Source organism: Vanessa atalanta, chromosome 2 (assembly GCF_905147765.1).
Source record: "Vanessa atalanta chromosome 2, ilVanAtal1.2, whole genome shotgun sequence".
Classification (NCBI taxonomy): domain Eukaryota; kingdom Metazoa; phylum Arthropoda; class Insecta; order Lepidoptera; family Nymphalidae; genus Vanessa; species Vanessa atalanta.
In genome coordinates this window covers 6,522,077-6,542,254 of record NC_061872.1, presented here as the reverse complement: position 1 = coordinate 6,542,254, position 20,178 = coordinate 6,522,077, and the positions used below count along the sequence as shown (strand labels likewise).

At 32.6% G+C, this 20,178-nt stretch overlaps 1 protein-coding gene across 1 annotated transcript in view; it reads right to left on the bottom strand.

The window, feature by feature from the left end:
* Positions 1-464: 464 nt before the first annotated feature.
* The window catches only part of LOC125070931 (cyclic nucleotide-gated cation channel alpha-3), a 60,503-nt gene continuing 40,789 nt past the window's right edge, over positions 465-20,178 (bottom strand). The window contains exons 6-13 of the mRNA XM_047680957.1: positions 10,565-10,708; positions 4,253-4,445; positions 3,575-3,675; positions 3,363-3,500; positions 2,056-2,223; positions 1,585-1,729; positions 1,156-1,395; positions 465-995 (exon numbers count right to left, since the gene is read on the bottom strand). Of these exons, the coding sequence (XP_047536913.1) occupies positions 908-995; positions 1,156-1,395; positions 1,585-1,729; positions 2,056-2,223; positions 3,363-3,500; positions 3,575-3,675; positions 4,253-4,445; positions 10,565-10,708 (1,217 nt within the window). The 3' untranslated portion in view covers positions 465-907. The remainder of the gene's footprint in view (positions 996-1,155; positions 1,396-1,584; positions 1,730-2,055; positions 2,224-3,362; positions 3,501-3,574; positions 3,676-4,252; positions 4,446-10,564; positions 10,709-20,178) is intronic.

Here is a 20,178-nt window from a genome sequence, read left to right as displayed (position 1 = left end):
ATATCTTTATGTAACAAATTACAACATCCTATTTTCTGTTGTGTATCGGACAAAAACTGCTTCAGAATGTAATAATATTTACCATTCCAAGAATATACATAGATTATATACCAAATTTACTGACAATAAAATACTACCTATGTTAACACCGTCGTCGTTTTGTTTTAAATAAACTAGAATGGAAATCATTTAAGATTATAAATTATATAATATTATAGGTCAAGACATGAACTCTACAATAATTATTAAAGCTCCATTCTATAAACTACAACAAAGTTGTTTTATTGTTGTATAAGTTCAATGATTTTGGCACAAAGATTATTTCGTTAATTTTTATATAATATTGGTAAATTACCCGAACATAAAATACAAACTGTGACACATACCAATATGACAATAGACATTTTTATGTAATATATATATATATTATTTCGCAAGAATCGAAATGATTCTGCTAAGTTATATATATTAACATAGTATGTACAACATACAAATGCTAAAATTTATAAAGACGATGGCCCTATAGGGCTGCACGCGAGCTAAACTGATCCCAACGCAGATACACCGCGCTCGACCTCACTCACTTCACTTCACACTTCGACTTAACCAACATTAAAGATAATATTGTCTCGGCAAAATCTCACTCCACGAACACTCGTCAATTATAGCGAGTCGTATATACTAAGTATATGTATATAAATTTGATAAAGTTAATTCGTATTTTAATATTATCCGTAATATTAATTTATCATAAAAACACTTCGATAATGTCCACATCGTACTCGATGAGTTCGGTGCGAGATGGGAAAGCAATAGAAATGTTCGTTCGGTCTCACTCTTAGCAGACGGGCAGGCGAGGCGGCGGCGGCGGCACGGGCAAGCGCACACGCATAGGCGAGGCGCGCTGTTAAATGATGCTCTCTCTATTCCTCTCGTTTTCCTCCTGCGAGCTCAGTGAGCTGCCGCCGCAGATCTGCATTTCGATCTCTTGCAACCTACGATTCAATATCGATGAATATCGTCTATAGTATAGATATAAAATGTAATTTCATTGATAGTCATTTTTATGATATATGTTTTTTAAATCTACTATTTGCTATATCTAGCTTGTTTAGGAAATGTTATGTTTAAATAATTAGATATATTAATACGTACCTCTGGTCTACTTCCCATTGCTGTTGACTTAATTTGGCTGACATCGCGGCGTTTTCTGTCTCCACAGTGTACAGGCGTTCTCGGAGCCTCTTGATCTCGCACTCGAGTGCCTCGTGTGAGTCGAGAACAACTCTAGGCGCGCTGCCAGCTGCCACACTACCGCCACCCGCAGCACTGCTACGAGCACTAGATGCACATGAAGCTACAGGAGACGCTACACGAAGGGGGCTTACTGAAGAACTGGAAAATCAAACATTTAGTGACCAAGCTTCATAGTGTTGATTCCGGCTCCGAATCCTCCTAATTCAAGTATATCGTGCAAAATCCTTATTGAAGTTCGTCCGAAACATGAGTTTAATTAATAGAAATGAAAACCCCCAAACTAAAAATGATTGAACATTTTTAAATAGATTGTGAAATGATAATTACCTATATAGCTGGTCCCGGTAGGAAGGCGGGTGTGAGGAGTGAAATGGTGGGGGAATCGATGCGGGCGGGAGATGCATCTCCTCTATGGGCACGCGCCCACTGGTCTCCACCAGCCCTGGCGTAGACTGGCACCGGCCCATTGCCACTACAGATATACAAGATAACAGAGATACTTTTTAAGCCTTTCAATTGTATATAATTATAACAGGATGGCCATTCTAATTTCATTTATTCAGTACAATTTCTTCTTCTATGCATTACAAAAGATAGAAATAGAAAAAGTTCTTATATAATAATAGATAATAATAATAGCTGTTGCAATCGTAAATCACATGAGCGGTTAAGACTTAAATATATTAAAACACAATACAATCAATATATTATTAAAAAAAGAAAACAAAGGATAAATGTGAATACATAAATCGTATATAAATAAATAATACTTAATTGTAATAATAATTAAATACACACCTTTTTCGAGAGGAGCTTTCTTATACTTTTCAAGTCTCTTGACTGCTATAGCTTCAAGACGAACTCTGGCAGCAGGATACTCCTTGAGGACGTCCCACATGTCCTTCTTGCTGAGCACGAACAGGTCCGAGTAGCCAACGGAGCGCACTGACGCTGTCCGCCGGTTGCCTGTCGACGTGTCATCCACACACTCCGTGCCAACCGATTTTCGGGCAACAAATCCCGTGAAATATTTGAACTTCGACTTTCTTTTAATTGTATAGAAGTCGAATATAAAATATTTCACAGTGACAATTAAGAAACAACCGAACGCACCGACAGAAAATAGAAAAGTAATTTTGAAATTCCAATAATAAAAAAAAACATAGTTCATTTTAAATAGGTTTAAATTTTGTAGGAAAATGAAGATATGATTAATAATCATAACAATTTCAACATAACTATAAGAAGCGATTTCTATTGAATTCGATTTGTGCTTCAAGACAAAGCGTTTAGGGTTTAAAAATTAGTAAATAAAATGTTTATTAGTAAAAGAACTAAGCTGTTCTACAATTTTTACAATGCCTAGTTACGGCAATGATAGTATTAACTAAAAACAATCACTGTAACGTAGCTTGATAAAATGACAAAATCTTTGATATAATTCAATAATATAGAACATTAAAATATTATTAGGGGTTTCATGCACCAAGAGGTCACGCCAAATATAGTATTTAGGGAGGATGCAAAGCGGTCGGGGACACTGCCTTCAATACAACCAAAGGAGATGAAACTAAAAGCAAACAAACCACATGACGCTGTGCTACGAATCTTGAATGTAGAAAGCTAAAAAGAACTACGAAAATAAATATAAATATATAAATAAAATCAATAAAAATGTAGCTTACCATACATATTAATGAATTTATTGTTGAAGAAGTAGAATTTTGAAAACGGTTTGCATATTTAATTTAATGGAAATGGTAGAATAGTTCAAATGTGTAAAAATTCGGTAAAAAAACAATAAGATGTGGAAGCTGGTATAACCTATAAACAGTATCACAGAACGTCATCAGCGCTTAACGATGGTCAAAGTTTCTATTAACTATTTTGTCTTAGTCTTATCAAATATGTTCGGAAAGCGCTAATGTACGTTCGAGAATGATGTCCCAAAACCTGTTGCTAGCGTCGCGGCCGCTCCCTCGGCCTGATTGCAGCGTCTCCTCGAAACGTTTGCTTTTGCTTTTAAAAACTTTTCAAGAAACGACAAAGTAGAGTAAAAATGGCGTGGCGTCTCGGGCCGTGGCGATATTTACCAAGTTGTTTACCTGCTGTGCCCATGTTCAGAATGGAAATTTCGCCAAAATAAGAACCCGCTTTGAGTGTAGCTAACACTGTCTTTCCGTTGTCACCGACCACCTGTAGTTTGCCTCGGTTCACTATGTACATCTCCTTTCCGACTTCGCCTACGAACATTTTATATTAATAAGTAATCATAACGTCCAAGCATTTTAAATCAAATATCAAGAGATACACTTACCTTTTCTACAAATGTAATCGCCTGGCGAAAACAGAACTGGTCGAAGCCTCAAAACCAACTCGCATAGAAATCCAGCTTCCGTATTTTGAAATATTTCTACCCTATAATATAAAAATATATAATAATAATATATAATATATAAAGTGATACAATTATATATTATTAAAATTAATATGGTATACAATTAATAACAACGACGGCAACAAAACATAATTTACACTTGATAAACTCATAATGTATTATAGTAATCGAATTCGCTTTCTAGCCAAAATAATAATTTAAAATCGTTCAGTTTAGAAATAGCCTGCAGTACAAGTTTCAAATTGCGTTAACGGCGTTCGGGTGGAAAACAAAAAAAAAATCTGTGAGAGCCATTTGACGACAAAATTTACGGATCGTATGAAAGAACACTCTTGAATAATTCATGGGCGTAAAAAGCGAGTGTTTCTGTTTTTTAATTATACGACACGGAATATTAAACACTAACTGCTTCTTCTGAGCTATGATGTCATAAAATTTTACAACTACCTTTTTAGATGAAATGATATACTTCGCACTGAAACTAACGGATTTCAGACAATAAGAAAGGGCTTATACAACTTCAAAATAAACTTCAGATGATATACAAAGATGAAAATCTCTTAACGATTAATGTATAATATTTAGAACTAAGCGTACCTCTTCAAAGTATCAAGGTGCACATTAATAGCAATTTCCGCTTTAAGTTTATCAGGGAGACAGGAAACAGCCTTCTCTTCGTCGGAACACTTCTGGGTCAGCCACAGGTAATCGAACCACTTGATCACCTTCACTTGCAGGTGATTGGGCACGCGTCGCATTCTCATATAAGTCTTCACACCATCTAATTTCGCTGCAATAAACCGTACTATGAAGACATCTTTGTCTTTGAAATAATTTTTTCACTTAAACAATTCTCAAATTATAATTTCAAGCGTTTCCTACGTTGTAAGAATTTTCTTGTTAAAAGTTGAAATAAAGTGATTTTTTAGTTTTGACAAATGTTTGACTTTACTTTTCAAGATTTCTTTTCTGGTGCAATTTTAGAAAACAAAGACTTAAACTGGATTATTACAGAGTACAGAGTCACGAAACAAAAGCTAGTTCAAATATTTGTTATTTAAACAAATACAAAATAGCTAAATACAATTTTATAACTAAGGCTTTAACTTTTGATACAGTTGTTTCTACTTAGTAAGTTGTGACTAAGTTAAATTATGGCGTTTCAGATGTCGAGCATCTAATCAATAAAGTTGTGAAAACTTAGTTGAATTAAACTGAAATTATAGTTTCGTGTGTCGGAGAGAAAATTTAAACTTGGAATACAAAGTTATTTCTCTTAATATATTACAGTTATCTATGAAATAAGTTTTAAAAGCATATCATATTGATTTTTATTAATTATATGTTACTGGTTAAATAAATAAAACCCAAAACGTAAGAGATGACAATAACAACTCATCCAGCAATATATAAACGAACTACCGAAAAGGTAGCATTTGCTGATTCAAAACACTTTTATACCATTTTCAATACAGAATACATTCAATTGAAACTATTTATTCAATCTTAAATCTAACTATTCAAGCCTGTTCCTGGAAATTGTTAAAGCAGAATTAGATTCTATTTTAAATTTATTTTGATTTTCATTATCTTGAACACTGAATTTTACTAAAACTCTTAGTAACTAATAATTACGTAACCTAAATAGTTGCTGCCTATTTACGGTTATAACAAAATAAGCTATCGTTATAATATTAAATTGTTTGAGATGTATAATGATCAAGAAGACAAGTAAACGTTAGCCTTCAATACAAAGTTTATAAGTTCACTAAGTTTCTCATGACGGCGGCGAAATCTTAAGATTTAGTCCAAGTTCTGTTGAGTACGCCGTCGATCCGCAGGTTGCATCAATAGTCTGTCCTGGGGATATACTTAGCTAATTGCACAAGTTTAGTCTTTCAGGACGCTCACAAAAGAGCTTTGGAGTTGACGCAGTGGACTAAAGTATTAAATATCAGAGTGATTTCATCATTATTTTAGGTATCGGATTTATATCTAAAATTTGAACTACCTTTTTACTGTGTATTGTTAAATTGTGATGAAATAAGAAATATAAAAAAAAAACCGATATTTCATACAAAAACCTATAGGTACCGTCCTTCAAGGACACATTTAATTGCTTTATAGAAAATACACCACCATTTAAACTGAAATTGCGTTGATGGCATATTGTCAACAAAGGCTAGTTCCTTGAAAGAGAATATAAATTCGAACATTACTTTATTTTAAGGTTTTTCTTCTTTCTTTTTAGGTATTTTTGAATAAAAAATATATTTAATCTAAATCAAAGACAATGACTGGTACTCTGTAATATAGTAGTCCATTAGCCTGAAGACATTTGCCGTAATTTAATTTTTCTCCAACGAGAGCCGTTCCCGGAAACGAACCACGTCTAGTGCAAGACGTAAGTATCTCGAAATCCGACAATAAAATTTTTATTTGTTTCTCTTACTTTATTTTCCGAGTTCATTATAGGTTTACACAATGCTTTGGTAATAAAACAGTTAATTTTCGTTGCACTCGATGCATTGCTCTATAATTAAAACTTGTGAAAGTATATATAATAAAATAAATTGTTAGTTTGAATTGAACAGTCTGGTGGCAATTATTTCCAAGATCATAAAATCTGAAAGTCGATACTTTTATAAATTTAACCTTAAAAACAAAAACGTTCCATAACCATTTTTTTAACATATTCCAGAACCTGGTTTACTGTTCTTTCTGTTGTCTTGCCTGTTTAATTAACTCCCAAAAGAGTTAGCAACATTGGGTATTTTATTTTTATATATATATATTTTTTTAAGATACATCGCAATATCAAATATGAAATAAACGATAATCGATACTCTTATTTCCTTGGGAACTTTTGAATGATCCATATTCCCATATCCCTATATTGTTTCTGCAGTATAAATATTTAATAAATTCAGATATATTTTGCAATTATATAGATTTATAGGCAAACCTGACAACCTAATTGGTGAGATCAGTTGCCATAGTTGAAATTTGATTATTTTATTTGCTATTTTTTCATTATAATTACTCAGCATTTCCACCTCATATTGATTATGTACGGATAAGGCAAGTTATTTGAATAAAAATGGACCAAGAATTGATCACAGGGAGAATCGCACAATTACTGGAACCCCGAGAGATATTTTATCATTTACATAAATCCACTGAATTCAGTTGCTCAGGTATGAAAACAAAAAATGAGCGGAGTTTCCTGATCAAAATAAATATTTAATATTGACTTACTAAGGTGCGTATAATGTGTTGTTGTATGTTTTACCCGTTATTTAATTATCGTACCTCAAGTTATGTTTTTTATTATATTTATTATTTTATTTATATCAATAATGTATATTATATAAAATACTGTACTATGTTAAAAACTCATGCGCTAAAGCGTTTTATCGTCACGATGTTTACCTTTTCTGTCAATAATGAAAGCAATTATAAATTAAATTATATTAAAAGGCTTGTGACCCTCTACTACGCCATTTATTCATCACCATCATCCATTAGAAGTTTCAAAAGCCTATCATAATTGGTAATGTCAAAATTAGGTATGCTACGAATTATTGTCCGCTTACGCACCTTGAATATGGAATTCAGCAATTTTGCATTATTACTAATACAATGATATCTTCTAATAACTTGGGCACTCTAGTAAATCCGCTACCAACTATTATAAAATATCCTGTCCATCGCATACGCTATCCATTCATTCGCAGTAAAATATTCATAAGAACGAAACAATTAGCGTATTCATTCAAACATTTCGTTCCATTCGGGCTTCAATCATGTTACTTGTTTACGAATACGTCAACAGTACGTATAGATGAGTCGAGACTAATTGCTCGAATTCACAAAATTATTCCACAAAATCTTGCAAACTAAAAGTTTTAATAATACATTTTATATAATGTGTATCTTTGGTTTCGGCGATCCTCTGAATCTCATTTGATCATACAGCCCTGCGTGTGTACGTATTCAAACAAAGCCGGTGAACTGTGATTGCATAGATTCGACGTCAAGACTAACAATTTGAATACAAACTAGGTACTTACTCCGGGAGTGACTGCACTCCGAACTGTTGTACTATTATGAGTAACAAACAACGCCTCTCCCCGTATATAGAACAATGGAGGGAATAGGTATTCAATGTGCCTGCTTAATGTTTTGAGACAAAAGCAGTGGAACAAAAATTCTTACTATCAAAGAGTTTTTTTTTAAATATTTAAAACTATATGTCAGTAATACTTATTTATATTAAAATGCACTGCACGTGGAATATATAAATCGTCTTTTTTGTTAGGACGCATTATTTATCTATTGTTTTACCAGACAATTTTATTCTTTTAATATTTTGAAGATACGTTACAGGCGATACGTTTGAATAGATATTGAAAATAGATTCCGTAAAAATCAATAAAGATTTTGTTGAGCCAAATTGCTTTCTAAAAACAAATATAATTGTTTAGGAAAGCATATTCTTGGTCTTAGATCTTTTTTATTTTCAATATTCTGATCTGATAATAGAAAATTTAAGCTTAACTTAACATCATATCTTTCATAGTCATAAAATATGTAGTAACTCAAATTAATTATACGCACATAGTTATATTATGTTAATAATCATGACTGGTTTATAGTTTATTTGGGGAGTATATTTTTTAACCGCTACAGTTAAGCCTTCATAACCCATAATTACAACATTCTTTAAAGTCCAAAAGAGCAACAGCACTTCCAAACTTCCATTCAAGCTGTCCACTTATTAAACGATTATTCGATTAGATAAGAAATACCTCGGAATAGTTATTTTTATTTATTTACAGGTCTTCGATGACCTGTAAATAAATATAAATAACTATTCCGTTTCGTCACCCCGCTTTTCATCGCTATCTATCGAACATTTATCAAAGTATATTGAAACTTCAATATCAAAGAGGAGAATAGAATATCGAATATTCGTAGCCAATACTCATAAAATTGAAGTGGTCCTTTCGAGTGCAAGATTTCATTTATCGAAATATCTCACGTCGATTCTGTCCGCGCGAATAACATTTTACGATAGAATTTCAATGACATTGTTGACGTTGTTTGTTATGGCGATGAGGCACGAGGTGGTCCGCGCCGGCCGGCGAGCGCGGAGCGTGGAGCTTGATGCGGGAGTTGATCAATTATTGTCGAATTGCTAGGCTCGGGAGGCGCGGCGGGCGCGCGGCCTGAGACCTTCGGGCTTCGGGCGGCCGGAGCGCACGGAGCGGCGTACGGATCGATGGCAAGCGGACGCGCGCGGGACGCTCCGCTCCCTCTGGGATGGGGCGCGGCGCCCGACTTTCGCCGAGCTATTTATAGCATTCAAGCCGCTGACCTATTTCGCTGCAGCGCCACCGAGGAAGGTCACGGATTCAGCCTGCTCTCTGTCGTCGCGGCGCCATTGTCTTTTCAACCGAGCTGCAGTGCTAATTAAAGTTGTTGACACTTTGCCGCTTTCTGTGTATAAAATGCTCATCCTATCCTTGCCTCACATTGATCGTGTAACTTACATGCTATATTCTCTTTCATATTTTGCTTTAAAGGCTATTTATACGCGACCTCCAGTCGAGCACATGTGTCAAAGGGAAAATATGTAAAGAACATTTAAATTGTAATATGCCTTTTCAATGCGACTTAACGATTAAATGTATTTTACAATTTTTTATTTTGTTTCTTTTAAAGAAACATATTGCTTACAAATTTAGGACCATCAATCATCAATTGTCTCCATAAGGGATTGTTTTTACAGAAAAACGCCACGATATGAGGTAAACCAAGAAGCGAGGTACGGTTAAATGCGTCGAGTCACGTGTTGCTATGTCTGATAGAACGTTATAATACCACTATCAGGATTGCAGCGCTCGATTGACCACCTCCACTCAATTTTGGGCAGGTTTTATGAACTTATATTATGTCGAGCCGCGACTAAGTAGGCAGAATAGAAAGGTATCAGGCAATAAATACTCAAATTAAAAATCACAATTTACCACCAAATATTTTGTCACCATTCAAACTAACTGTCGAAGCGTCTGTTGAAGTAAATAAAGAATTTATTGCAATATCAGTTATCGAAAAATGATAAAATAACGCAATCAAATACGAGTTACATAAACCGTTTCGAACGATTTTCCTCGGCTAAGAATGTTAACATTCAATCACGCTCATAATTGTACGCGTTGAACCACATCGTACGGTGAATTATTGTGCCCAAAATAAAGGTCGTTTACAGCCGTCATAAAACGTTGGACCGTATTAGACCCAGCCTTTATTTGTACCTTCTATTTAAATATTGCGAAACCAACACTAATCATATACATATTTTATGTTTAATTCAGAGGAAATAGTTCACATTTTGTATCTTAAATAATATTCAAATGCACAATGAAAAAAAAAATTGTAAGATGCTAGGAAATACTGGCATTGAATATTATTCCAATAAGCTTTGCAACTATAATATGGAGAAATTCCAATTTGAAGTTCATAAATCAATCGGTATTTTAACCTTATTTTGACCATAAATATTTTCGACGACGTAAAATAGGTCGTATAGAAGTTTTAATATTAAAAAACAAAAACAATATTTAAAAAAAAAAAAAACAAATTCAAAACAAGACATTGATTCAAACATCGCTGAAAACACAAAGAGTTACAACAAAATATTATACTTAAACTCAAATTCCCTATTTCTTTAATTTTTCAAATAATATAAGCTGTTTTGTCGTTTGTATAATGTAATAAAACGTCCTATATTACGTAAGAACGAATCCCTCTAATTTAGGGGTTCTTATACTTAAAAAATAGGTCAAAATTTACAGAAATGAAAAATTTGTATATGGTTAAGTAATTTTAATGTATTAAACTTACCCTGGAACTCCTTCCTGGCTGTACTGACGGAGGTCACTATGTTCGCCACGTGACCCAACACCGTTGCAAAGAGAAGCAAACCAAACAGGAGTTGTGCAATTACAAAGACATACTCGCCTTTGCTTCGTGGTCTAGGCAGATCACCTGTCAAATAATCATTCAAATAGTCATTTATCTTTTATTACTTACATCGAACGCATCACTGTATGTATAAAATTAAATGTAAATAACGATTTCAAATACATACTTAATTAACTAACTAACTTAATTATAACAAAATATTCATTAAAGTATAGGTATAAAATAGACCTCGTATAAGTGTAGGTATACAGGTTCAAATTATTCAAAATTATATCACCAGAAAATCGTAAAACAAACGGTAACAAAACTTTTTTATGTCAATTAATTAATACAACACACTTATATACACAATATACATAAATATATGGTATTTTTACATAATACACATGACGCGTCATATTTCCAGTTACCTAAAGCACATTACTAAATGATACGATATTGATATATATTTCCACAATTTTTTTCACAAAAGTTGAAAAAAATCGTTCGGTAAGTTGACAGCATTTTAAATACGAAAATAAAACGAATAAAAACGATTCACAATACCCATACCTAAAAAAAAAATCAAACAAAGAAATCGACTTCTTTGTAAGTAAACAAAACTGCATTTAACTAAAAAATCGTGACCCGAACAACTGCACGGTCGGTTGAGTGTTTTCCGTTTTACCGCAACGCTATGAGCATAACTATTTAACTTACTATGAACGCACGTTTCCAGCATACAAATACCAATCACGTGGTCTACGGTAGTAAAAAAAAAACATATGACAATGAATGGTAATTGCATCGTGGCATTTGCAAGTGCCTATCAACGTAGCCCAACCACGAATAAACTCGTGAACAAAATAAATCAATGCATTTATTTGTTGCACATTATCAACGTATAGTGCTTACTGGCTCCGAGGCGGATGTATGTACGTACGTATTTCAATAAAAGTTGACGTATACATTTATTTTCAATGGTCGTGTATTCTTTAATATAATGTATTTAATAATTTATAAGCCCTCGCTACCGCGTGCACATATGGCACGAGAATTGTTATCGTAACGAAGAAATATTCATTGTATATTCTATATATACACATATTATATTACAAAAGTTAGTTGTTTTTATAAAACCAATATTTGATTAGACCTCATGGTTAGTCGTTACCACGTTACTGACTTTGACGCTGTAAGAAATATCACCATCAAATCCATCCCTTGCTGTAAGAATTATCATTATCACATCCCAACAGTGCGTAACCAACTTTATGAACTAACATTTTATATCCCTCGTGTCTGTAGTTACACTGGCTCACTCACCCTTCAAACCAGAATATAACAATACTAGGTTTGGCGGTACATTATACATATGATAAGCGGGTGGTATCTACCAGGGGTTGCTCCAGGATATATTTTACAGGCTCAGTTGATGCAACATGAAGATTAGGTGAGAGCCATAATTTTACATATTATGTTTATTATATATTTTATTGTGATTAATTTTTGGATATAATTCTTATCCTGGTTTATATTTTAATGAATTTTGCAGATGCCGGATGAAATTCTGCCGCATATTACATTAATCATCATTAATCAACCAACTGTCAATCAGTGGAGCAATGTGGTGGAATAAGCTCTAATCCTTCTCCTTGATAGAAGGCATTTGCCGAGTCACGAGTAACTTGCTTATATTATGCTTTAGATATGCACATTAAAACATTCAGAATTTCGTCGAAGATAAAAAATCACCTCATGCTAGTATCTAACTATCACGACTTGTTTTTTTGTTATAAAATTAATTAGGCATAATTAAACTAAATTATGCTGAAAACAATTAACTTCACGATTTTGTTTCGTAACAAACGCTCAAAACCAAGTGGATTGTTAAATGAATAAAGTGCTATAATGTAGCTTTACATTGTATACTTCGACATGCAAATATTAAACATACATTCCCAAAAGTACTGCACAGAATTTAGTCATTTTTCGTAAAACAAAAAGGTTTACAACAGTTCCGAAAAGTCTGCCGGAACACGCGTATAAATTCCACCAGCTTAAAAAAATCATGTGCAAACGTAAAAAAAGAATCTGTCCACATATACGAACTTACTAGCGTAATTTATTACATTTTTTTGAGAATATCTCCTGAATTTGAATAATGAAGAACTTTAATTTTTTCACTATCGTGAAATAGTATATTAATAAATACTATATATATATATATATATATATATATTATGATATCAAAGCGAAAGCTGCTATTCTTAAGGAAGGCTAGCCAACTGTGACAGTTAGTGATAGTGCACAAGTCTGTGCTCAAACACAAGGGCACTATTTTATCCCCAACTCATAATCCGATGTGACGGTAAATTCGACACCACTGGGAAGTATTCCGGCACGGGACCAACAGCTTTATGGGCTTTATGCCGAGGAATGAGCGTGACCACACTTTAAACTTCCAGACTATTATTGAAATTTTTTCTACAGAAAAATCCAATTACTTTTTATGAACCTGGGGTTTGAACCCGGGATCTCGGGATCTGGGGCCTTAATGACAAGACCAACGAGGTAACATAATGTATTATGTACATTTTAAGCTTTCATCATTTATTTTATATATTTATATATATTAAATTAGGAACCACAGTCATAACTCAGATTACCTATGTATATTTTATAATACGAGCAGATTGCATTGAAATTGCAATAAAACTTTCAATACGTCTGCCATCTTGCTTTTGCATAACGGTTGTTGCATTTAACGATTATAATAAAAGGTAAAACAATGTCTCCGGACAATTACCTTTATTAATGATCGTCTCACCTTTGCCAAGCGTAGCGATCATAATTACGTACTTAAGTGTTACTCGCCAGCTCAAATGTTTCAATTAAATTCTATATTTAAAAAGTTTCATGAATATTTGATGGAACGAGCAACGAGTGATATATTTTCTCGGAATATTAATCTTTGCGTTGCGGCTCATTACTTGTCGGTAAAAAAAAGAAAATAATGTGTTGATAATGATGTCTTGAATGACGCAGGATTGCGCAAATGTATGAGCAAATAGAAGTGTATTCTTTAGTCTCTGACTCTCATACTCTGGTTAGCAATCCAATAAAACCTAAAAGAGATCAGGTGTAGAATCTACGACTTTTCGTACATTAACAACCTCCAAAATCCGGGCTGATAGTAAATATATATTTACAGAAAAACCCCAATTATATGGTATTGGCTCTAACTGGTTTGAAACAAGCACAAAATACTTTTTTACCTAAATTTATATATGTACTAGACATGTACCTACTAAAGTTTGTAGACCTACCTTATTTTTTTGTTAGTTTAAGTTTCTAGTAAAATTTTACTAAATAGTTGTAATTATTACGAATTATGTAAATACATATATTTATTCTTTTATTTCGTATCAACTGTTTTTGACAGGTTTTGGCAAAATAATAATAATCATCTCCCGTCTATATTATCTTGGCTACGTAAGCTTTATTAATCCTGCAAACGGTTGCTATGGATTAAATACTTCAATTCATCTGAAACAGAACACTTGTATGTTGATGCTGAAGTTATTCAGACAAACAATGAAACTTAAAAACATAAAAATATTCATATTTATGGAAAAGTAAAATTATTACATTTCAATCATTTTTACAGCTATTTTACTGTTTTTTAAAGATTCTTACGTAGTATGAAAAATATTATAAACTATTTTAAATCTACATATTGAAGTATTTAATTAAATATAAATCTATTTCGGTTCATAATGTAGTTACTAACGACGAAAAAGCGACGAGGACGATGAAGACTAACAAAAATGACATGAAATTTACATTTGTTTATGAATCAAGTTATAAATATCCCCAGAATCCCACTATAGAATACTAAACCTTGACAAAGATGTATTGATATGGTAAACTACTACTTTACTTCGATATTTTTAAATGTGTATAATATCATAATGACAATCCTTAACAGAATATCATCAATTTTAAATATAATTGTGTTTACTCATATTGATTACTCAATTCAAGGCAATTGCTAAAAATGGATGTTAGGTGACCTCGTCGATGTCACCCTTGAGAAGCGATCTGTCTTCTGGCGCTTGCCTGCTTTTGTGCCGGTTTATGCCCCTAATATCCTCTTATCATAGGGATGAGTTATGTGCTAACCACTCTTTCGGGTTGCTTACGAACGTATATCATTTATAAAGCTGATCCTGGGACTAAAGAATATTGGCATTTTATTTTTCAAATTCAAATATCTCTAATCGACATAGACGACATTTTTTTATTTTCAAAATTCTACCACCCGTTCGGAATAAAACACCAGAGAAGAACCGGCGAAAGAAACTCAGTGGGATATTATTTTTTAATCATAGAATATATGATGATAGTAACAAATTATTAATTTTTGAAACGGCCTGAAGGCAACGGCCTTCACACCCTTTGGTATAGTTATTTTAATAATAACCTACAAAAGACACAAACGTTCTTTAACGGTTTTTTAACCTTACGCAGTCATAAATTTACTGTTTAATCTCAATACCTTCAAGCAAACTGTGTGTTCAAAGTTCAGTGGGCGCACCAGACTCGTGGTGAAAGGAAAAATAATATATCAGCTTTACTTAAAGTAATTATTGATATCGACGCCGTGCCATGAAATACGACCGATTCATGTTGATCCTTATGCATTGTCGTTATATATCATTGATTGATGAAATAGAATTACTAATATACGTATTAATATAATTTAATTTATTTATGTAAGTGTATATGTATGGTGTATAGTTTTTTATCTATTTTTGAAATAAGTTTTGTTAAAAAGGGTTAATAATTAAAAATGAAATCCCGCCTAAATATTCAAAATATATTTAAGGTTCTAATAAAGTGTTCTACTCTATGAAGAAAATAAAGATTAATTATACTGAATTTCAGTAATGTTGAATCAATTAGGACGGGAAATCGAGGGTTAAAATAGAATATAGATTTGTATTAATGACACGTTCGAATTAAAACAAATTAAACTGAAATTAAACTTTTTCTCGCATTGGGAAGAAACGAGTGGATTTTGTTCGCGTTTCGAAATTTATATAATTGTAAAAACACCGCAGGAACAATTTAATGATTGTACAATTTCAGTGCTGACCGTCCCTACCGCGATCACAGTATTCGGTCATTATTTTAGGGTTGGCCCATTTGCAATACACATTTCCCTGTCATGGTAAATAATTTTGCGTCAGTGATTACATTTTGCGTACCTTTTTATAAAAAAATATTTAGTTCTTTTCTTTTAAGTTATGTCAAAAAAAACAATCATTCATCCGTTTTGTAATACAATTATTATGTAGTTACTTTTTTCATTACCAATGCTTGACTTTTCTTAGATTTCTGATATATTTTAAAGGGATTATTAGTGTATTCGACTCGCAGGTCGGCGGTCAGCCACAAGGCGGTTCGGCTGCGGGTGTAGTGGTTACGCAGCAAAGCCGCGGGATTTACTTTAATTTAAAAATCAAATAATGCTTAATTAAGGTAAAAAAAATATTTATTTCCGGCTGTTTCAGATACAGATATCAGATATCGAAAATTGTAAACCATTTCAAAATTAGATAATAAAATCTCGGTTCTTCTCATGTGCGAATTGGTTACAGTTTTTATTTTGACTCATGCATAAGTAACTATAATGCTTTCACATTGAATACAACAACTTGAATTACAACTGAAACAAAATAAGAGAATACCTTTTCACCCGTATGTTGAGTAGTGAATATAATTATTTATTGGATGGATTATGTTCTTTATCAAGATTTAGAACAAATTACGTTGGCAAAGTAACCATTGTAACAGTAAAAGTGTAATTTAATACTAACCCTACTGCCTAATTTTTGGCTAAATTTTTTGCTTGTGAATTATTTGACAGCTATAGAAAATCGAAAAAAATAACAGAGAGAAGAGGGCGGACGTCCTTTTAAAATATTACTCACGAAATGAGGGTCGGCGTCGTTTAGAAGCGTCAGAAACAGGCAAAGATGGTTTAATATTCCAATAATGATTCAAATTTTTCGAACACCTATCGATATTAAAAGTATTGTATACGTCACATTATATTTTGAAGGTTTCACACAAAATCTAATATTTTTACTAAAGTAACCTTCTACGTAAATTACTCGTTCCTTTAGATATCAGAGATATCACGCGAAATTCGGGTACAAAAAATAATAATAAAATATTTTTCAATGGAATCCTTAAAATAAAATGTTTACTGCAATGACGTTAACGAAAAACCCGAATAACAATTCTGTGTAAAACTGTTTTCGGCCTCACTGAGTGCTTTTACATTGTCATTAATTTTCAAACAAAGAACGCGATCTCTTACGACGATTCGTTAAATTTCGTTTTGCTGTCGTTAAAATTTAAAATATCTTAAGAAGAGTATTTTGAGAAAAACAAATTTAATTCAAAGTATGCCTGTCTGGGTAGCTTTTTCTAAATTGTGACGAATCAATACATGTTTACTGGAGCAAGTTATTTGTCATTTGACAAGTTTATGGTGATTGAGCGATGGTAAAAAAACGTAAAGTTAACATTCGTTGATTTTATAGAGAATATAAAAATGTATACATATTAATAATTTATTTATATAATTTGATTGATGAAAATGATTAACTATATTAAATATTATTGTGGAATAATTAACATTGACCCGCACCGGCTTCACGCGGGTGCAATGCTGATACTAAATATACTACAGTTTTTCAGTCGTTAGACAATACAAACCGCTATGTCCCTGCGTTTTAAATCAGTTATATCTTCGAAAATATTTATTTAAACTACATACTATAAAGGGCCATATTGGTCTTTATTAAATGCACAATCTATTTAAGGTACTTAATCGGATAAGGATTAATGCTGTATTGCTTAAAATCGCTCCGAAAATAAGCCATTATTTCTCTAAAAAGGAAAGGATATAAAATGGTTATTATGGGTTATCCCTAAGAGATAGATATATACCATCGCGGACTTTTTTGAACACCTTTATAAGGTGTACAATATTGTAGTTCATTACTTTGATCTATCTCGTAGTGTTCAGCGAGCGTTTGCAAAATGTGTTTATTTACGACATCACTTTAGAAACCTCTAAAATTATCAGTGTTTCTCTACTATATTGTGCATGTATTATCCATATAAATCTATCTATTTAAAAAAATCGCATCAAATTCCGTTGTGTAATTTTAAAGATCTAAGCATACACAGGGACAGACAGCGGTAAGCGACTTTACTATGCAATGATATAAGATGGGTTAATGAGCCACCTAATACTAACTATTATTATGCAATATAATGCGCCATTCGGAACTAAGATGTCACTTGTGCCTGTGCCTCAAAAAGGAACACAACATACTAAGTATTGCTGTTAGATGGTAGAATATGTGAGCAGTGACGTAACCTATCTAGAAGGGCTCGCACAAAGTCAAAACTATTACATGTATGTATATTTTTATTTATAGTGATGAGGTTCAATATGAAAGTGAGCCAGTGTAATTACAGACATTATTATCAATAATGCGGATTTGAATAAAACAATAAAGAAATGTTTTGCATGAAATTGTCCATTAAATATCAAAAATGTTGAAAGTATTTAATAAAAAAATACCGCAGTTCAACCGTAATAGCGTATAAACAGTAATAACCGCCCCAAAAACATCAGCATATCGCATCCGATACCATAATCTAAAATTTGAAAACTTTGCGCTGAGGGTTCCCGCATATTATTGAAGTTATTATGAACTCCACTTTATTGGAGTGGACGTCATTATGGTATCTTATTCCGTAACGAACGTTTCGCCGACTGCGTGTTATATTCAAATAGTTTTAAACTAATGCCCAAAAGTTAAACGTGTTAATATTCGTATGAATTTGCATGAAATAAAGATATTTTAAAGCATTGTTTATTTTTAAAGTGAATACATAATGTAGACGGAACGGCGAAAGGACTACTGGATGGTAAGTGATCACTACAGCCAATAGGCACTGGCACTGTAAGAAATTTTAATCACCAGGTACTTCTTATATTCTACCACCAAACAGCAATACTTAGTATTACTGTTTTTCAATATTTCAGGTGAGTGAGCCAGTATAACTACTGTTACAAGGAACATACAATCATACTTCCCAAGATTGGTTATGCATTGACAACGTAAGGTAAGATAAATCGTACTGCGTCATGTATTTGGGCAGTGGCGACCACATCAGGAAACTCATTTGCCACTTTGTCTATGTATTTTAAAGAATAATAAACCCTCTTAAAAATTATTATTTTTTCTAAAGCACAATGTTGTAATAAAAAAAAAATCATTAAATAAAATAAATAAACGTTCCACGAATGTAACAATATGGGCGAAATCGGATGATCGATCCTGTTATCCGGCCGAGGCTGGTATAATAGGACCACAACGGGGCGATATCTCCAACAAGATTTCTTTCACTAAATTCGGAACCATAATTTATCGTCAATATATTGGATACTGGTATAAAAATACTTTAACCTCGAACTTAGAAGATTATAATATATACGCGTTAGTTTTTTTCGTGATAATATAACTTGATGAAAAAGGGGAAGCCTAGAAATTAATTATAAAACAATTATATTATTCGAATATGTTTAAATTATAATTACAATGTATTTTTGTTAACTAAATGTGTTTACTATTATTTATATAAGTAATGGCTGAGTCGTAGTGTCAAAGTTTCATCAGACACATCAAGTTTGCACGAGTATATTATAAGCAAATGAAAAGATAGCGATGCTAGCACGATTTAAGCCTGCGTCCATTGGCTTAAAATTCATGGTCGATTCTGAGTCTCGGTAGCTGTTTATCAATAATATTCCTAAAAATAAAAGAAACTTCTAATACATATTTTTGATGTATAAAACGTAGTACGTATTGTATTAATTAAATCTTCTTGTGTCTACGTTAAATTGTAAGTTGTACTAATACTAATACAGTTAGTTAATTTTCTTTCCCTAGACATTGTTCGCTTTTGTTGAAGTGAACTTTGGAGCGGATTTAAATTTTTAAACCTTTTAAAAATATTGAATACACTTCCAGCTTGACTAATCCGAGACGGAGTCATAGCAGTTTGCGAACTTTCAAAACGTATTTATTGAAAACAAAGAAATGAAGAGAGTATAAGGAGAAAACACTGTGTATTTAATTTCACACCGCCATTGTTCTAAGGAGTCTCGTGCAGACAGATTCTTAGAAAGTTGCAATTTTCCTTATCCTCTCGATATAAAATCCAACAGATTTTCTCTTTAATATTTTCTCTTATATCTTTAAACCGAATTAGTACGAATCTTATGTTTATCTTTACTTTTACGATTATCACGAAAAAGTTATCTCGAAGAAAATTTTAAATGGCACGCGATTGCTTTAAAAGTTTAGTTTTTTTTTTTCCTGTTTTCTCACATAAATATAAAATAGTTTTGTTATATTCTGGTAACATGTTAATCAAACGTAAAATAAGGTATTTATTAA